This window comes from Stegastes partitus, unplaced genomic scaffold (genome assembly GCF_000690725.1).
Source record: "Stegastes partitus isolate 25-593 unplaced genomic scaffold, Stegastes_partitus-1.0.2 Scaffold45, whole genome shotgun sequence".
Classification (NCBI taxonomy): Eukaryota; Metazoa; Chordata; class Actinopteri; family Pomacentridae; genus Stegastes; species Stegastes partitus.
This window is the reverse complement of record NW_007577776.1, coordinates 60,026-79,271: the sequence shown is the minus strand read 5'-3', so window position 1 is coordinate 79,271 and position 19,246 is coordinate 60,026. Positions and strand designations below refer to the sequence as shown.

Here is a 19,246-nt window from a genome sequence, read left to right as displayed (position 1 = left end):
TTTTTTTTTAGCCTAATAAAAATATTATAGAACTCTTCCATTTGAGACCGTTATTAGAGTGGTGTCACCTTTTATACATGCATGTTCAAATATCATCCATAAATGCATAATGTCATTGTTTTTTTCTCATAAAGTATGCCTTTGACTGACATCTTACTCTACATTGCTTAAAGCTCCTATCGGTACCAATCACAGGAGGAAAAAAAATCAGCCTTTTAGGGTGAAAAGGTTTTATGATTGGTGGAAAGTCGGAGTAGACAGAAACATTTATTGACCAAATTTATACCATCATATAACTGGTTTCTACCATTAAAGGCCATGTGTACATATATGTGTGTCTGCAAAATTTCAGGACTCAAGCTGTAGTATTTGTAAAGTTATGGCACTTGAAACGTGAAGAAAACAATGCAAGAATCGTCATGATCCGCCCCTCTTTAAGAATTTCTAACTCAAAAACTAATGTTACCTTTGACCTCAGATTTCACATACAGTCAACTGAATCAACATCAGATTAAAGATGGTCGGGCGTGAGGCATTCGCTGAATTGAGGCAGAATGACCCAATATTTAAAAAAATACTCATGGGTGTGGACACGACCTGTATGCACCAGTTGACTTTTTTCATCACTTCTACTTTTGCAGAGAAACGACACAATGATCACATTATTTTTGATGCTCTTAATTATCATACAGGAGTTTTGGCTACCGATTTAAAAATTATACATGCTGTAATTTTAATTTCACAATCTCTAACATATAGACGTGTTGTTTTTTTTTTTTAAAGAAATGCAGTTAAAAAATAAATGTGTTGCTGCTCTCTAGAGGACTATGACGGACATATCTGCAGGGAGCTAATATCAGGAGATAAAATTAAAATGGTCAAAGTAACATCCCATAAAGTTTGTATGCAGTAATGTAGAGCAGACTCAGGGACTGAAGTTGTACAGAAGCAGAGTCAGCAGTGCAGAAAACGCAGTGTTCCAGGTTTCAGTTAACTCCCCTGTTAGTGTTTCAGTGCCAGACTGACATTTACATGCTCTGCTTGAACACACCAGGGAAATATCCTCAAGACTTCACAATTAATCTAATCTAATTAAATGCTTGATAAACTTGTCAATACACCACAATCCACAGTCAAACTGCTTCTTTTGTTCTTTTTAATACTTCATTTCTGATGAGAGAAGCTGTTTCAAGTCTCATCACAGAACTAACTGATGGGCCAGAAAAACAGAGTGGCTTCAAGCAAATAAGAACAGTATTAAAAACGCTTTGTCAAACTAACGGAGTTTAAAAAACAAAACATGACGTTTCAGAAAATATGAACATGTCATCAAATCCAAAATTTTACTTCCAACGTGTCAGAACCGAAGCAAAGAGGAACATTACAGAAATGGAAGTAGAGCCAACAACAAAGAAACAAGGTTTGGAACAAATGAACGACTGAAGCGTTGCCAGTGTAAACTCGCCTTTGAACAATCCATCCACGGATCTATAGGAAAAGAAGGGCTTCCTAATTAACACTGTGTTTGCATTTATTGATCACACTTGTCTTACATAACAGTTTACGAGTGTAATATTCATCATACTGCAGAACTGAATCACAGAAAAGAACAAAGGACAAGGCATATTCTGGACAAAAGACTCTGCAGCTCAAAAGATCCTTCAGAGAAAAGAAAAGGGGAAAAAAAAAAAGAAGCATAAAACATTTCAACCTCAAAGATTTGAGGTTGTTCAGTTTTCAAGATCCATCCACTCGTCCGCTGGTCTCTTTCAAGACTCATCCAAATGTGCCACACTCGACATCGTAGAACAACTCGATGGAAAATGTCAAGGTTTATGTCAAATCACTGCCAATGTGCTCCCCTACCTCTGATATAACACTGGACTGATTTGGTCTTTGTTCTGCTTCGGAAGAATCTAATGAAAGTATGTGTAAAGGGTTACGAACGCAACTTAACAAGCAATTTAGAAAGGAAGCACTGGGCTACTCAGTCGTACTCTTTAAATAAAATCATATCTGCTCTGTCAAACAGCGCATCTGCCTTTCCAGAGTTCATATTTTCTATTTCATGTAATTTTTTATGATGTTTATACCAGCAGCTACGAAACCTTAACAACAAATGGACATACGCTACCTACTGAGTCGAGCTTCTCGAATACGACTAGCTGCTTGTTCTCTGAGTTTTCTCAGATATCAAACCGAACCTCTGGGTATTCAATTTCACCATGTCAGCTGCCGGACCAACTGATTATTTCAGAAACATGAGTTGCAGCCCTAGCGGTCTATTTGAAGCGAGTCGGCTGCCCTCTGCTAAAAACAAAACACTGAGAGTAGCCCTGGTGCTTCACATTAGTCGTAAGGAATTAACAGAACAAGCGGGTGTGTGGCACAAGCAGAGATACAGCAGTTCGTCTGGCTGAGGGGACAAAAGAAAACAAGGCACCCAACAGAAATCCCAACCTTATAACACAAAACCCAAGAACAAAGACAAAATAAAGACGCTTGATGCTGCTACTGCCGATTAAAAATAAGAGAAATAACACACAGAGGTTGTATGCATACAGTGGTTGCTCACAAAAATAATCAACAAATCCAAAACGGCACTCCTTCCACGGGTTAAAACACAGGCTCAGGCTCTCAGGTTCAATTTTAATGACTCCTCGGGTTGCCGCAATTTGTTCTTTTCAAGAGTTTGTTTCGTCTTTTTGTGTCCTGACAGAATTTGTATTTTAGCAGATGAGCACTGAACAGCAACCGCACGTCCTCGTCGCCAAATAGAGCAGATTTGGTGTGCGGAGCTGCTTTCCTTATTCCAATAAATAATCGTGTAAAACTGCTTGGAAGACAATGGAATAAAAATCTAACGTGTCATCTGGTGCCGACGTTAACTCTTTCAGCTGCAGCAGAGAAAAGCTGAAAAGACCTGGAGACACCTGATGAACCGATAAGCAAGTCTGAACTGTAAGAATTTGAAAAACTCTGCAAAAGACAGAAACTCTATTCTAATCCTGCAACAAATTAACACAAAGACACAAAAACAGCCTTGAGGGTAACTTATGATGGTTGCAACTCGTCTACACAACAAGTCATCACGAGTTCCCCTCATCTGCTCTCAACGCAGTGCTTCAAAGATATAAACATTTGTACAATCTTTAGAAAAAAATTCACATTGAATGTGCTCGTTCTGTCATTTGGAAACAGTTCATTCAACAACAAACGCCTCTCTCATAAGGTTCTTCTTCCCGTTTAGTAAAACCTCTTGTTCCTCTCCTGTCTCTTCTGGAAGACCACAGCTCCCACCACAGCGCACACCACGATTCCCAGCAGAGCACACAACAGGAGCAGGAAGACCTTCCAGCCGGTGAGAGGCGTGCCGCGGAAGTTTCCGGTGGGATCATCGATGTTGTCTGTGAAGGAGGAAAACAATCCGCCATCAGTTTCACCTTCAGTTCAGGATAAATGCTCATCTGATCCGTGGGTGGTTGGTTAGAGAGTCTTTGTTTAAGTCTGGGGACATTGGAATTAAGCACAACATTAGAAATCTAATATCAGGTGCAAACATCCATCCATCCATCATCTCTACACCGTTTAATCCTCACTAGGGTCGTGGGGGGCTGGAGTCTATCCCAGCTGACTCAGGGTGAAGGCAGGGGACACCCTGGACAGGTCACCAGTCTATCACAGGGCCACACTTAGAGACAGACAACCAAGCACACTCACATTCACACCTACGGACAATTTAGAATCACCAATTAACCTCAACATGTTTTTGGACTGTGGGAAGAACCCGGAGAACCCGGAGAGAATCCACGCTGCACAGGGAGAACATGGAGACTCCATGCAGAAAGATCCTGGGTGTCCTGACCGGGACGTGAACTGGTGTCCTTGATGCTGCGAGGTACTAACTACCGTGCCACCTTGCAGCCCAGGTGCAAACATAAACGATATATTTGCTAATAAGAGGCATCTTCCAGACCCATATCACAGTGTGAAGTCATAAAAGAGGCATTTTTGGTTGGCAAAACTGGATGGCAGCGTGTAAGATCAATTTCTGAAACCACCACCATCATCATCATCATCATCATCATCATCATCATCATCATCATCATCATCATCATCATCATCACTGCTGCTCTACACGAGCATGGTGGTCCATACAGGTTTTGTTTCGGCATCTACCCAGGAAGCTGTCCCAGTCTGAGGGCCTGAGCAGCCTTTCGTCTGGCTTGCCTCTCGTCCTCAGCCTTCCTCCTGTGTCTTTCAAAGGACCTCACACCATCACTCTCCTCCACACTGGTCTGTCGAGTGGGGCTGTAGCCCGGTTACCAATCTCACAGTCTTTGAAGGTCTTTTTGAGGGCATCCTTAAACCTCTTATTCAGAGCACCAACACTTCTGGTTCCTGAGCATAGCTGGCTAAAGAGACGCTGTTTAGGCAGACGAAGTGTGTCCGTTCTAACCATCGTCCACATCGAAGATCAATATAAAATACTAAAACTGTTGGTGTGCCATAACAGTGTTTTTTAGCACCAGTTGTTTCCAGCGTATGTGGCAGAATGCCGCCACTTTTTTCCAGAGTGCTCTTCTTTTCAGCAGCTGCTCTGAGTGCTTCTAGTTTAAAATCTATGAACTTGAATATCTCTGGATCGATCTCTGCCGTGCTATATGATATGTCAGACAGATATGAGCACAACGAGGGGTGATGCTACTCTGTCATACGACGCCGGTTGGAGTGATGTTATGTTGTCATACAGACAAAACCTCTCCAGTAATCTGCCACTGGTTAATCAGACAGAGACAGATGCTATGTGGACACACTCCCTAATCGGTGTATTGTTCTGCCATCAACTCCCAGAAATGTCACAAATTGCTGGAAGCTGCTTCAATGTTATTTATGTCTTTCCGTTTGAAACTTTAAATGGCTTGTAAAGTACATTCCGTATACTTCTACAAACAAAAACGTGGAATAAACATGACAATAAATAAAGGTTCCCATGATTTGAATCTACCTTTTGGTGACTTGAGGAGGCTGACGCTGGGCTCGATCTTGGTCCAGTCCAAGTTCTCCTCCTCAGGGGTGTGTTCCACCATCAGCTGGTACAGCTTCATGGAGATGATGTCGTGGTTGTCTGGAACACAATATCAGAGCTGCAGACTTTAGAGGCGTGAAAAAGTTGATTTGAAAATCAGTTAGGGGAGGGTGTGGCTGTAGTCTGCCCTGCAACAACATCTGTAATGATTTTAGCACACAAACGAAGCCTTCTGGAGCATTTTTCAATTTAAACATGACCAGGAAATAACCTTTTATTTTGATAAAGACATGAGCTTTACTGGATTTCTTTGAATTTCACCACAACGTTAAACTAATTCCAATAATTCTGTTTGTTAATGTATTCTTGTTTAGATCTCTTCCTCAGTTTTAATGCGGAAGTAAAGAGCTTATGCTGTCGAAGGAGTCTGATTTGATTGAGAAAATTCAGGTCCTTCGTTGTAAACGATACTCGACATGAGTCATGTAAATGCCCTGGTTGACACTAAAAACGGTGACTGTGGTTGAAATGTGACTGTTTCATAGGCATGTAATGTATGAGCTGAAACTGTTAGCAGTTGGTAATAATCAGGAAAATGAAATTAAACTTGAAATAATGTAATGTTATAATATAACAGGGATAAATACATGTGCAATATGCCTGTGCAATGCCAAAGTTTTATATTAAAATGTGTTGGAGCAAGAGTGTTGGAAAACTCTGTTGTTTGTTTGTGTTGTCAGCGTTGCAGCTCTGGACTACCTGAGAGGTCTCCTGTAGCTGCTGAGGCACCGAAGAAATATCCGGTAGGAAGACGAACCCCTCCGATGTCAATGCACTCCTTCCATTCATTCTTATCGTCAACATCGACCATCACCTGGAGGACACAGGCTGCATGTAAGTGAGGCAGTGCAGCACTGCACGAAGTAGCACTTTATTTTCCTCAAAGCTAAGAATAAACACAGGAATGAGAAAATTAAAAAAATCCTGCAGTGAAAAGCTAACCGCAGACACAAATATCGGCTGAAAACACCTTCAGTGGGCTGTAAGTTAAATGGTATGATACAGAATAAACAGTATCATTTCATCCAGCTAAAACACAGCACTTTATCGACATACAGTCAGTCTTCCTTTAGAGTAGCGAATGGCGAGGTACGTGTCGTGCTCCCTGTTCCTGATCTCAGCCGAGCAGCCGCCCAGCTCCGACGAGCGGCCGTCTTTTCCGTGGTCGTAATTCACGGAGCCGTTGTTCACCATGGCTGAGATATACGGGAAGGAGCGCTGGTGACAGAGAATGAACAATCAGCAAATAACACCTAAAAACAGGCATTAGATGTATGTTTTTTAAATGAAGATGAGGGACAAGTGAATACATGAAATAAAATAAAGTAAGTACACATGATACCAACTCAAATCATAGCAGCTCATACCTTCACACTGCAGGATCATTTTGAAATTGGTGCTCAGACAGAGAGAAATATATTCAGACCTATAGTTCTCTGTATGACTAAAAGTTTAGTTACAGTGTGAGTATTCAACTTCTGATAATTGTACAAAACTGTATTTATTTATTTTTTGGTCATCTGACTGTTAACTGGCAGCACTGAGATGCTACTTGCCACTGATCTGTTTTAGTACCACATGACCACTTAGTCCAGATTCCAGCTCGTCACACAGACTACAAAGCAACCAGCAATGAGGGACAAGAAAGATGAGAATTAGGACGCTTTGGGCTGCAATGTGAAAGTAGCTAAAGCCACAAGACAAGCTCCGGTGAAGGGTCGGTCGGTGTCGTTTCAGATTGGCAGTGTAGCTCCACCGTCTCAGATTTTGTTATTTAGAACCCAAAACTAAGCTCTGTAAAGTATTTGTTTCTAAATACTGGAAACTCTTGTGCTTGAATCGTTAAAGAAAAAACACTGCACCTTGGAAGCCATGTTCAGTGTGCCATCTCCAGAAATGTAACTCCCACAGCCAAGAGATTTGATGAGGACACAGACAAAAATGTGTCCAGACTCACAGATGAAATGGCTCCAACAGACGCTGAACTTTTAATTATTAGGCCTTGAAAGTTTCCAGAGATACTAAAAACTAGATGCAAATTTTTTTAAGGGTCAAAATACAAAAATTTGTAAGTCTATAAACTAAACCAGGGGTGCCCAATCCTGGTCCTCGAGAGCCCCTATCCTGCATGTTTTAGATGTTTCTCTCTTCCAACACACCTGATTCAAATGATCAGCTCATCATCAAGCTCTGCTGAAGCCTGATAACGATCCTGATCATTTGAATCAGGTGTGTTGGAAGAGGGAGACATCTAAAACATGCTGGATAGGGGCTCTCGAGGACCAGGATTGGGCACCCCTGAACTAAACTATAAATATTTTACAGAGCTTAGTTTTGTGTGACAAATAACAAACAAGTAAACTCTGTGCAAGAACATGTTTGCTAACTTCTGTCTGAACTGACACGAACTGACCCTGAAATAAACCAAAACTTCTGTTTCCAAATGTGAAGACGGCACAGCCAGAGAACCAGCATGCCAAATAAGATGTGATTAACTCTGATTACAACAAATATGTGCATTTATAGCAACAAAAAGGATCTCTGTGGTTTTCAGCGTTATGACATGCTCGCGGTTCTGACAACATGCTGACGATAAACAAAAATCTGCACGGAGACATCATGCCGACGAGGGAAACCTGAGCAACCACTCACGTCCGTAGCGTCATCGTTAGAGTAAGTATCTATAAAAACAGCCAGCCCGTGGAAGAAAGCTTTGTTGGAAAACACGGGTCCTGCAAAGAAACGAGCCTGTCAATCGCCTCCAACCACACACTGACACTTACATCCATTCCGTGGAGGTCATTGCGGAAGGTATCCAAAAAAATAGCCAGGCCAAGAAACTGATCTTGGTTTCCAAACACAGGCCCTAGGATGGAGGCAGAGATGAGGCGAGACGTGAGCAGACGTGATGAAATAAAGCGTACACATGGAGTGAGAATGAAGAGTGTCGGCCAACAGTTTTCTACGTATTTCAGTGAGACCGAGGCAGCAAGACCGGGACAAACAGGCATCATTGAATTTATATTTCTCTATCTAAGCTGCAGTGCTTTACACCTGTCACCTATACCTATTGTTCACAACAAAAAAGTCTGTTTTTCTATGTTGTCACGTTTGCAATTGTAAGAAAAGATTTTTAAATCTGTGTTGGGATACTGAGATTTTTTTATTAATTTAGCACCATATGTATCCACCAAACACCAAGTAAATAAATAAAACAAGACTGTTGTGTCTTCAGTGTTGACAAAAAGCGAGCAAGGCAGCATTATTTACTGCAATATATTAATAAATGTAAGACATTCATAAATATGTAGCGGTAGAACTCAGAACCCCCAAGCAGTTTCTGGGTATGTTTTGCTCCTGTCATATTTCTACTCACTGTGGGCGACTTTTCGCTGCAATATAAAGTCCTGCACTTGTATGGAAACAGCACAACCGTGGTTAGAAGGAGAGAGAATTATGACACGAAGTATGACACAGTTAGAATGCCATAAACTGTAAAAGGAGACCAGTCAACGTTGATTTTGGAGACTCCTCATGCTTTATTCATGCATATTTAACCATTTACATATTTACACTACTCTGCACATTAACTCCAGAGAGATATTTCACCATGCTGAATATATCTTATGTATCAACTAGCTGTAAACTTGCTCCTCTGTATACTGTTTTTGAGCCATGCTGCATTTATTTTATTGCTCAACTAGGTTTTACTTTACTCTCAATATCTCTCACAGCCTGCAGTTCAATCCAACAGCTTCTCAGTTTTTCTCACGTGACTGTCGGCTGCTGCAGAGTCAGTCATGGCTTCTCAGTCCCACTGTCAGACTTTTTGTTTGCATGGATCTGCTGCAAATGGTTTATGGATAGATGGTGACACTTTCTAGCTGTAATAAATGGTGTAATTTAGCGAGTTTTAAAGAAAATGTGCCTTTCACACATGGCAGCAGATTTTGGGATTCAGAGAGTCACTGGACATTTTATACCTGACAGTCGACAGGTGAGTCGGTTTGGTTTTTTCTGCCAACATTAGAGAACTTAACATGTTGCAACAGGAATTATGTGCGAGATAAGTGTAAGTGACTACAGTTTTCAAAATAAAGGATTCATTCTAAGCTCCAATAGATGAGAAAAAAAACTGTTTTTTTAATGTATTTCCTTTATTTCCTCTGCTGGTGACAGCTAAGTCTTCCATGTTTGGTAAATCCAAACTTCAACACTGTGATGCAAAAAAAAAAAAAGGTCCAACAAGAAAATGATCAAGCTGGGCGAGTTTCTTCCACAGAAGTTGGACCTCAGCGTTTAGAACTATGAGGTTAAATAAGCCAACGTTACCTGGATGCAGCCTGTCCTTTGTGTACCAGATAGCAATGCCGTCGCCATGGAGATTCTTCTTTCCTGACCCGTGAACTTTAAATTGCACATGCATCTCCCAGTCCTTCAAGTAACAAGGCTGTAGCATCATAAGCAAAGTAAGGGTTAGCCTCAACAAAATACTAGAAATGGGAGAAAGGCAAAGAGGTTCAGTTTGTGTTCAGAGTTTTATTTTATGTATTAATGCAATTCAGTTAAAAAGAAACTTCAGTCATTCATGTTTCACCTTCACATATAATTAACCAATATAAAATAAGAGGTAAACAATATTTACATATGTTGTACAGATAAAAACCTCCCCCTGCACAGAAAAGGAGAAAATATCATCATATGATATATGAGCTACATTCATAGTTTCTCCTCACCACAGTATTCCAGATAGACCCCTGCTTGCTTCTCTCGTCTGGAGTAAGTCGGACGTATGAGCTCGTCACCAAAGTGCTTCCCCAGAAGTCCCACTGACTAGTCGGACTGCTGCCAACACCTGCAAGACACAAGAGAAAACACACGACACAGTCAGATTCTGAATTCATCGTCCACATCGCCATCAAAGCAGCATTATTTTTATTCTCTATTTAGTATTTATTTGGCAGCATAAAAGGACTACACCTCTGATTCCATTATACCATCTTGTGATGATAAACTGAATCTTGCATAAGAAACCTACATCCAAGCAACTCACACACAACAGAGAAGTGATATTGATAAGCCTATTAATTATGCATTCACACAGTCTGCAGTTTTTTGCCGTTTTCCTTCCTGACTTTGGCTGAAGCTACAGTTGTTTTTAGCCTCAGTTATATATTTAAACTCCTCATATTGGTTTAGGATCATAGTTTGATTTTCTGGTGAGAAACGTTTTCAGCTTGTCATCTTCTGCCAGCATCGTCCGTTTCATGTGAACGCGCTCGTAGTTAGATTCAGAAAATCTGGGCTGACTTAACGAGTTGGTCACCACCTTTGTGGGAACACTTAACACGGCTGCAGTTGGTAGATTCAGAGAAGCCATAAAGCAATAAAAGAAATTAGCCCAGGTATGTTGAACTTGTTGCCAACCAGCCAAGAGTAGCCAACCGATAGCAGGCAGCTCCTACCATCTGAAAGTACTACGCGTTGATAAAATGCAAGCAGCATAAAGGATCAGTGTATGACATCACACCAGGAGTGACAGACAGTCGGCCACGTCTCCATCTCTGTGTCTCTGCTCCTTTTGTATTTCAGGCGACCTCATATGTGGAAATATGCACGACTTGTAAAACGTGCAGAACAAGACGATTACTCAACAGTTACTGGCACTTCTATACTCATTTGGTTAGTCTTGAAAAAACACTCACTCAGGAAGTGTTGGAAGGAAAACGCTGCACAGTACAAACAACAGCGGTTATCTGCAATCAAGTACTTTTGTCATGTAAATACACAACACTGTACACAATCAACAAACAATGACAGAAAACACTAATTCAATAATTTACAGTCTTGTAAATTTGCTATATTTTTGGCATCCAGAAGGTTCCCCGACTAAAACATGTCACGGGAAACATTTTCCAGTTTTTCCTTCAGTCCTCCGATGAGGTATTTCCTCTATGATCGCTGTGCTTCTACAGCATGTCTGAGTTGTTTTGCTTGATGTTGTCATAGACATACTTTAACTTGCAATTGTACTTCCTGTTCCCTTATCAGTGAGGCAGGCCCGAGGGCTGCGTTTGTTTGAGAAAAAACAAACACAGAAGTACCTGATAAGCTTTATTACACAGACACCTTCTTGTACACACCTTAAACAAGCACTGCAGAGTCCCCGAAGCATTCTGAAAGCCCTCCTCACATTTTGTCAATATGGGTAACCCAAATGCAAATGAAATTTTCTCGTGGTTTGCGGCACATTCCTTGGCTGTCATAAGTGCAACAGCTGCAGGCACCTGCAGGAAATAACTTGCTCAGCAACTTCCAGAGCCGTTTAAGTTTCATTTTTGGTCTTTTGTTTCAGATGTTTCATTGAAAAAGCCTGAAGAAAGCCATATTTACCAGCAGGTAACAGCAGCTGTTCAACTACTCACCCTCTATGTTGACCGTTTTTATGTGCAGTATTACATTTATTTTCATAGACTTCTGTATGATATAAAAACTCCTAAGGAAAAGCTTGTTTTAGTCATCTCTAACTGTGAATACGTCCATTACTCAGTGCCATTTCTTTGTTTGAATTGTGACATCTACGCTGGACTATCACACAACTTTAATGTCACACTGACAACAAATAAAGGCATACTTGATGTTCGCGCTATGAAACTGAAAACCTGAAGCAAGTTTCAGGATCCTGCATGCATAGTATCGTATTATACAGCTGGAGCCTGGAAGACCAGTGCAAAAAAACAAAACAATACTGAGCACTGCACTAGAAGAACATCACAATATCCTGCAAGTTAAAATCTATACAAATCCCAGTATTATTGGTGTTCGCACTTAAAGAAAAACAGTGTTATAAAATCGGTCGCATTTCCTTAGAGTTACTTTGATCTGCAACAGCGGGGCAGAACGTGTTTACAGCACTCTGATTCCACTCTCTGCAGGCTTATACGGCAAAACAACTATTTTTTCCTTCTCTCAACACACTGCAGCATCCACAGACTGTCCATGAAGCAGACACACAAAGCAAAATGTACCATCACTTCACTTCCAGCCTACAGTCAGGGTGAGCCCACGTACACCATAAAGCCATGTGTAAAAGATGTTTTAACTCCATAAACTGAGGGAGCCAACGTGTCCAACATGGAAAAGCACTTCAGCAACAGATATATCAACTTTTTCAACGGACTGAATGTGATAGATAACCGAATTACATCATTTTGTGACAAGCAAATGTTTTTTCATCATAGGAGTTTAACGAGACAAGGGCAGTGATAACGGTTTAATTCTACTTTTGGGCCAACTTACCAATGTGGCAATCATCTTTATATGTAAACACACTAGTAAAGTGAACTCCTCCAAGCTGGTAAAACCACATGTCCACAGTCTGCTTAAACAACAGCAGTTAGAATAATAACTGAAGTGGTTCATCAAAATATCCACTAAAGTACTGCTGCCCTCCTGTACAAGGATTACAACTTTTAGAAGCATGTGAACAAGCAAAGAGCTGACCTTCATAACGAGATCCTTCAGTTCTAGTTGGATTTGACAGGATTTTAAACACATTGTAGTCCAATAGTTTACTCATGTTGCTGTGAAGCTTCTTTCCACATCACCACACTGCTTTGAATTCACACTGTCAACGTATGTCCTGTGTTTCCTTCATAAATAAATGATTCATTGTCATTTACTATTCCTGACGTTGGAGGTTTTTGGCTGTGGTATATTTTGATATTTTGGGATGTTATAGTTCTTCTATGGTAACAGCACTGCTGCAGAAAAGTTGATGATTTAAAGTAAATTAACTCGTAACGACTCAAAGCGTTTGTCGTCTAATATTTTTCACAGGCAAAACATGACGTTTATTCACAGCTTTAGAATGTTCCAGCATTCAGTCCTGTGGGTGTTTCTGTGTTTTCTCACTGATAACTATCGCTCTGAACTTTCTGTCCCGCACAGCGCTGACTGAGAACATTACGCGGGTTTTCAAGCGACTCGCTTCAAAATAACCTCCCATGAATGAGCCATAATATGAAAGTCATCCTCACGAAGTAGCTTAAGTGTGTAAAATGTCGCTAAACAACTTGTGTGACATACTGAGATACGTGCGAGTGGACAAGCCAGCAGGTTAGCTTGGAGCTAGCTGAGCCGCCTCACCTTGGTACGGCTTCATTAACGAGTGCTCTCTCTTCAGGTGCTCCGCGTTGCCGTCGGTTATATCACAACACACCGGGTCCAGGTCCAGCACCACCAACACCACTGCTGCTCTCAGAAATGCTCTAAAGCCTCCCATCGTGCTCAAACTGCCTCGGAGAGAAACTCTCACAACAAATACGCTCTTCGAAACTCCATCAATCGAGCCGGTCCTTTCTCTATTGTCCTCCGGAAAGAAACCGCTACATGCTAACGTTTGTCACCAGGCTGCTTGAGCCGAGTGGGGCATTTTTTTTCTTTCACGTATCAGGAAAAATAAATATCGATTAAATAAAAGAAAACAGCAGTAAATGCAAACAAGTAGCGTGATATGTTTTAACTTTGACGATACGGCGGAAACGTTAAGCTGTACGTGTTTCCGTACGGACGACTTTTCTGGACGGTTGAAATTTTCGTAGCCAATCAGAGACAAGCACATCACAAATTAAGCCAATCGGGAGGAGGTGCTTTTCATCGATCGTTCACTAGATGACGACAAATGGTAAAAAATAAAAAACGAATTTTCTTACTAGACTGAGACACAATATTTAAACTGATTCACAGTTTATTTAGATAATGGAGTGAAAAGATGCTAATTATAGGAGGACATGATGATGATGATGTTTTTCAATTGAATCTATTCTGTGCCAAAAAAAAAAAGAAAGAAAGAAAGAAATTAAGGAGTAAATATATACCTTATTGTTGTAAATATAGCTTATCTTGTGTATATATATATATCACTACAAAAACAGTAGTGTGACTTATGTTGCACTTGTGGAGGCTGCACCTCGCTGAACATGCTGTACTTGCTTACAGTGATGCAAATACAAGGTGCCGTTGTCTGTGAACATGAGTGCAGCTTCAGCATATAAATAGAAGGTGTATATGCATATGCTACAGGCAACGACACAAACAAAGGTTATATATAACATTCATGGTGGACTACAATACTGGTAGGATATATATGACTAACTTGTAATAAAACATACAAGTCTATCTACATGCATGAATTTAGTTTTTTCATTATTTTTATTTTGTTTTCTCCTTTATTTAACCAGGTGAGAACAAATTCTCATTTACAATAATGACCTGGCCAAGAGGCAGCACAGAGCAGAAAACACAATGAAAGGAATACGTCCATAAATAAAATAAATAAATAAATAAATAAATAAATAAAAATCAATACACAAACAAAACAACAATAAAAGGCTTCAAGATAAAATACACTAGAAGCAGGTGAAGGAATCGGTAAGTAATACCTTCACCATATTTTTAAAAGCTGATAGAGGTACAAAAGAGGTGAGTTTGAGTGTTTTCTGTAAGCGGTTATCATTAAATGTAAGCTTGATACCTGCAGGACTCTAATTGATGAACATGTTCATGTTGGGGACGGGATGCTGCAAGTATTGTTCACCTTCAGCAAAACTGATTTGTATAACTGTAGAAAAAATGTCAGCAATCTTAGAGCTGAGTTTGTGTTGATGGTTAATGCAGGTGTAGTGCAGTCTCACTCCCTGGTACATGCAGGCATCTCCACATCTCACAGCTGGTGAGTAACTACCTCTCTTTTTTTCCATTACAGGCAATGAAAACTGTTGTTTTTTTGTGAAGTCAGTTATCACCTGGTAGTTCAGCCCAGTGGTTCCAGTGTTCGTCACACTACAGTTCACACAGTTAATATGAATCATTTGCTCAGATCAGTTTAGATTTCTTTAACTAATGTTTCTAACTTTTGTAATGCGAACAGTTTAAATAAGAACAAAACGTAATCCGTCTCTGCTCATTGTTCAAACCCCTAAAAACTCATTCTTTTGTATCAAAATAACACATTTAGAAGTTTTTAGCTTTTTTTTTATCTCCATGAAAATAATCCCAATGGTGCAGATGTACCTCTAAACTGCTGCTTCCTCCAGAATGTCTCCACCCACCCCTTCACAGCTCCTTGCATCTCGAGCACACTGGCTCACCTACAACTCTGCTCAAACACCGTAAAACTACTGTATGCTACATCGTGGCAAGTTGTAATATGAGAGCAGTTTAGCCGTACCACGGTTGAAAAACTGATTCTGAAGAGGATTAAAGATACAGAAAGTCCCACTCTGCAAGAAGCCAGGATTGGTTCCTTAAATTTGTTACATATAAAGACCTAAAAGTCTAAACCTGTGCTTTTAAGACTATCGTTAGTACGCTGCAGGTTTAGACTTGAAGAAATGCTGACTGTATTTACATGGTGATATGCTACCAAGCATATAAAATACACCATGTGGACATGTTAACATTTTTATAAAAATAAATACAGAATGATTCGAACTATTTCAGCAACAAATCCTGGATGAAATAACATGGCTGCTCCCATTCAGAAGCATTGCACTGCTGCCACAGTGTCTTGTTGAAAATATTCCTCGGAGTCACAAAAGTCAGAATTGTTTAGTTCATATACATTGTGGTTACAATATTGCTAATATATTAATCAATTGAGGGCTGCAAGGTGGTGCAGTTGGTCAGCATTGTTGCCTCGCAGCAAGAAGGTTGCCGGTTTGCGTCCCAGTGAGGACACCCGGGATCTTTCTGTGTGGAGTTTGCATGTTCTCCCCGTGCAGCGTGGGTTCTCTCCGGGTTCTCCGGCTTCCTCCCACACAGTCCAAAAACATATTGAGGTTAATTGGTGATTCTAAATTGTCCGTAGGTGTGAATGTGAGTGTGCTTGGTTGTCTGTCTCTAAGTGTGGCCCTGTGATAGACTGGTGACCTGTCCAGGGTGTCTCTTGCCTTCACCCTGAGTCAGCTGGGATAGACTCCAGCCCCCCATGACCCTAGTGAGGATTAAGCGGTGTTTAGATAATGGATGGATGGATTATTCATTTGAACTTTTTGAAGTTCTAGTCATATCATGTTCTTTGAAGACTCGAGTATTATAGGCTCTTCTTAATTAGTTTGGTGATTTGTCAGGTAATTTTACATCATGAATAATCTTAACATTTATATTTAAACTTGTCGGGTAAATTTATAATGGCAATCTTATTTCTCTCAGCACTTTGCACTTAAACAGTTGCTATGGAGTGCTATACAAAGCAGGGTTATTAAAAAAAAAGAAAAACAAAGATTTTTTGGCAGTTTCAACATGTGTGGGACTTCATCAAATAATAGGAATATGACTGTACAATGGATGACACTAAAACAGGCAGAAAACTGAAACCTCCCTGTATGAGCCAGAATAATAAATCGCACTGCAGACGTCCCATTCTCTACTCTCACAGACGACAACACAGCATACTGACTGATATTTTTTTTTTATTGTCAGACAGAAGAGTGATTTTGATTTACCGGACACACATGATGTGCTTTTGCAGTGCCAATAAAACAGCAGTGATGTGCTCACAGTGAAGCACAGACAGGCAGCAGGGATTTACAAAGACATAAATAAATCAAAATCAAATCAAAATCAAGTTTATTGTCATTTTGCTGTACATATACAGTCGTAGAGGCAAGATGAGAGAGCGTTTCTTCAGGATCATTTAATTAGTAAGTTTTGCAGAATGCTGGTCTGGGATAGGCAAGACACTAAACGTTCACTCTCGCTGTCTCCTGAAGGGGGCGCTGCGTCCATGCGTGCCGCCATCAAATGTGCGTTGTGTTAGGGGTAAATACACCAACAACAAAAATGTGAAAATATAACTAACTACAAATGGAAACAAGACAACAAAAACCACACCCAGAAAACTCAGACACCAAAAATGCCCATTATGTCTGTCTCTGTCTGCCTTCGTCACTCATCACCAGAACGACTCATTACATAGAATGAGACTAAACACAATTAAATGTGCAGTCCAACTTTAGATTTTTCTATCTGGCTCTCGCTCCACCTGAATCACACTATAAATGTCATTGTCGCTCCACTGCCAGCCCTGTGAGTCACCAGTCTGCAGAAAAAAAAAAACATCAACCTGAGCGTTTAACAGCACTCTCTCCCGATTGTATTGGGCCGAAACAATGTCGAGAGCAGGCATGCTTTGTGAAGATATAGGATTTCGCTAACAGGTTACATCTGAGTGGTCCGGCTTAACTGTGAGCTCCAAAAAAAAGCCCACCACTTTTCCCGTAAACAATTCAATGTTACGCAACATCAGTTGAACAGTGTCCACAGAGCATGTACTGCTGTGTGTGGGTGTCCATTTTAAGTGATGAAAGCGAACACAGTTAGTTGTGACTGTTTTCTGTACATCCAGAGATCCGCTGCACAAGATGAACACACTGTGAGTGGCCACTTGCCAACACACTGTATGATGTAAAACTGCAAAATTAAGATGTACAATTTCTGTAAGAATAAAAAGAGCCGTCTGCAGCTCAGATGGCAGAGGAGGTTGTCCAGTGATTGTAAGCCTGGTGCTCCAGTTGTCTGGCTCCTCTTGTCAATCAGCCGCAAACAGTCCACCTGAGGTCTTACTTCAATTGTCGTTTTTTCTCTGCAGATTTGAAAGCAGTCTCTGCTCAAGGCTAAAGTGCAGCTGACCTACCAGCTGACATTTATGTTGCCACTGTAAAACAATGGGGGACAGATTGCACTCTAATATCTCCTGTATGCTTGCTGCATCGAGCAAAATGGTCATTCCAGGGGGTCGTTTTCTGCATTTAGTTTCCCCAAATAATGTCCCTTTGAGTGACTCCTTGTTTATCTACAATGACGATGGAGAGTGTATTTACTATATTGCCTATATTTACTAGACTAATTGTACCCAGGGTCGTCATGCAATTTATAAATTACGTCCCATGTCTGTGTTTCCTGTGACAGATTAGCACAGGATAAGCCAAGTCTGTGCTCTACTTGAATTTACTGACGTTATCTGTGGTTGTGATATTAATAGGCTGCGACACAATAAGTGGATAGAGACAGATAAATGATCTTTACCACACGCCGCCATGCATGTCACCTCATTACTCTTTCAGATGTTGCTCTTCTAATGGATTTGTTCTTTCTGTGAACGAGTCTCCATGCTGTGAAGTGACATGAGCCTCTTGAACTTGCACCCAAAACGCTCCAAACTTTCATGTATAATTCAAGGCAGCATCCAAAACTGTCGAGTGGGAAAGAGGCAGAAGAAAGGTTCAGACAAAAAAAAAATCCCCCCAAAAAACCCTGTCCCCAAATCAAGGCCTGCAGTTTGCACAGGACTAATATTATCACAGGATCTCTGTGTTTAGAGAAATATAGCAGGTAGTTTATAGCATAGAGCTTTTTACAAATTACAGACAGGAATAAGATCTCACATGACCTCCACAATTAAAACAAGTTATTATCCTCAAGTCGTACTGATCCCATGCAAACATTGTTTAACAATCCATCATTCAAACATGTGGAACCATTCCAAACGAACCAACAATAAGAGTTCTGCATGTGACTGTATCCCAGCAACAGGGCAGAGATGAAAAATCAAACTTCCAAGTTTTCACGACTCCTTGAACCCGGTTGGACTTTGTATGGATAGTGTAGGATGCTGTATGAGCGTCACTTGGCCTCACACATAAAACCTCTCAGGGACACTGGCATCAATCTGGAGATATCTCTCCTGCAGACAGCAGTGGGGGGGCTGCTTTATTACTTCACCTTCATTTCTCATCATGCTCATCACTTTGGAAGACGCAATGACCTGGAAATCCTCTGGCATGCTGCCTAAAATATTTTAACCCATTTTCACTGCACTTGGAAGTCCTGTTTCTTCTGCTTGGTGTTTATTTTTGTTGCTTTTCTGCTTTCATATGTGCTCCCACTGCTGCAGATGTCTCAGATCTTCTGTAATCTGTACCTTTTTTCCTGTATCAAACAGTAAAGACTTAGAACTTATGGTGGTACATAATTAAATCGAGGCATGCATCGTCTTTCTTTCTGCATCAGAAACATGACGATATTACAATCAGGTGATTCAAATCAAGTGATGATACTCTTCACTCTCAAATACAAGTGCTTGCATGTGTTTTG

General features: G+C 40.6%; 1 protein-coding gene and 1 long non-coding RNA gene across 2 annotated transcripts in view; one reads left to right on the top strand and one right to left on the bottom strand.

Annotated features, from left to right (window-relative positions):
* Positions 1–1,133: 1,133 nt before the first annotated feature.
* lman2 (lectin, mannose-binding 2) lies at positions 1,134–13,445 on the bottom strand. Its single transcript, XM_008306174.1, has 8 exons — positions 13,238–13,445; positions 9,826–9,944; positions 9,422–9,539; positions 7,873–7,955; positions 6,146–6,307; positions 5,789–5,903; positions 5,009–5,128; positions 1,134–3,407 (listed from the first exon to the last, which is right to left on the bottom strand). The coding sequence occupies exons 1-8, from the start codon at positions 13,371–13,373 to the stop codon at positions 3,247–3,249; spliced, it is 1,014 nt and encodes a 337-aa protein (XP_008304396.1). The 5' UTR covers positions 13,374–13,445; the 3' UTR covers positions 1,134–3,246.
* Positions 13,446–13,883: 438 nt separating this feature from the next.
* The window catches only part of LOC103375860 (uncharacterized), a 25,742-nt gene continuing 20,379 nt past the window's right edge, over positions 13,884–19,246 (top strand). The window contains exon 1 of the long non-coding RNA XR_521266.1: positions 13,884–13,895. This is a non-coding gene — a long non-coding RNA (uncharacterized LOC103375860). The remainder of the gene's footprint in view (positions 13,896–19,246) is intronic.

Bases quoted from the DNA above. Each gene is read 5' to 3' on its own strand.
- lman2 (XM_008306174.1), bottom strand. From the start codon at position 13,373: ATGGGAGGCTTTAGAGCATTTCTGAGAGCAGCAGTGGTGTTGGTGGTG. The intron at 9,540-9,825 runs GTGAGGAGAAAC...ATGATGCTACAG, and splicing joins GGTCTATCTGGAATACTGTG to CCTTGTTACTTGAAGGACTG. The intron at 6,308-7,872 runs GTAAGTGTCAGT...CTCTGTCACCAG, and splicing joins ATGACCTCCACGGAATGGAT to CGCTCCTTCCCGTATATCTC.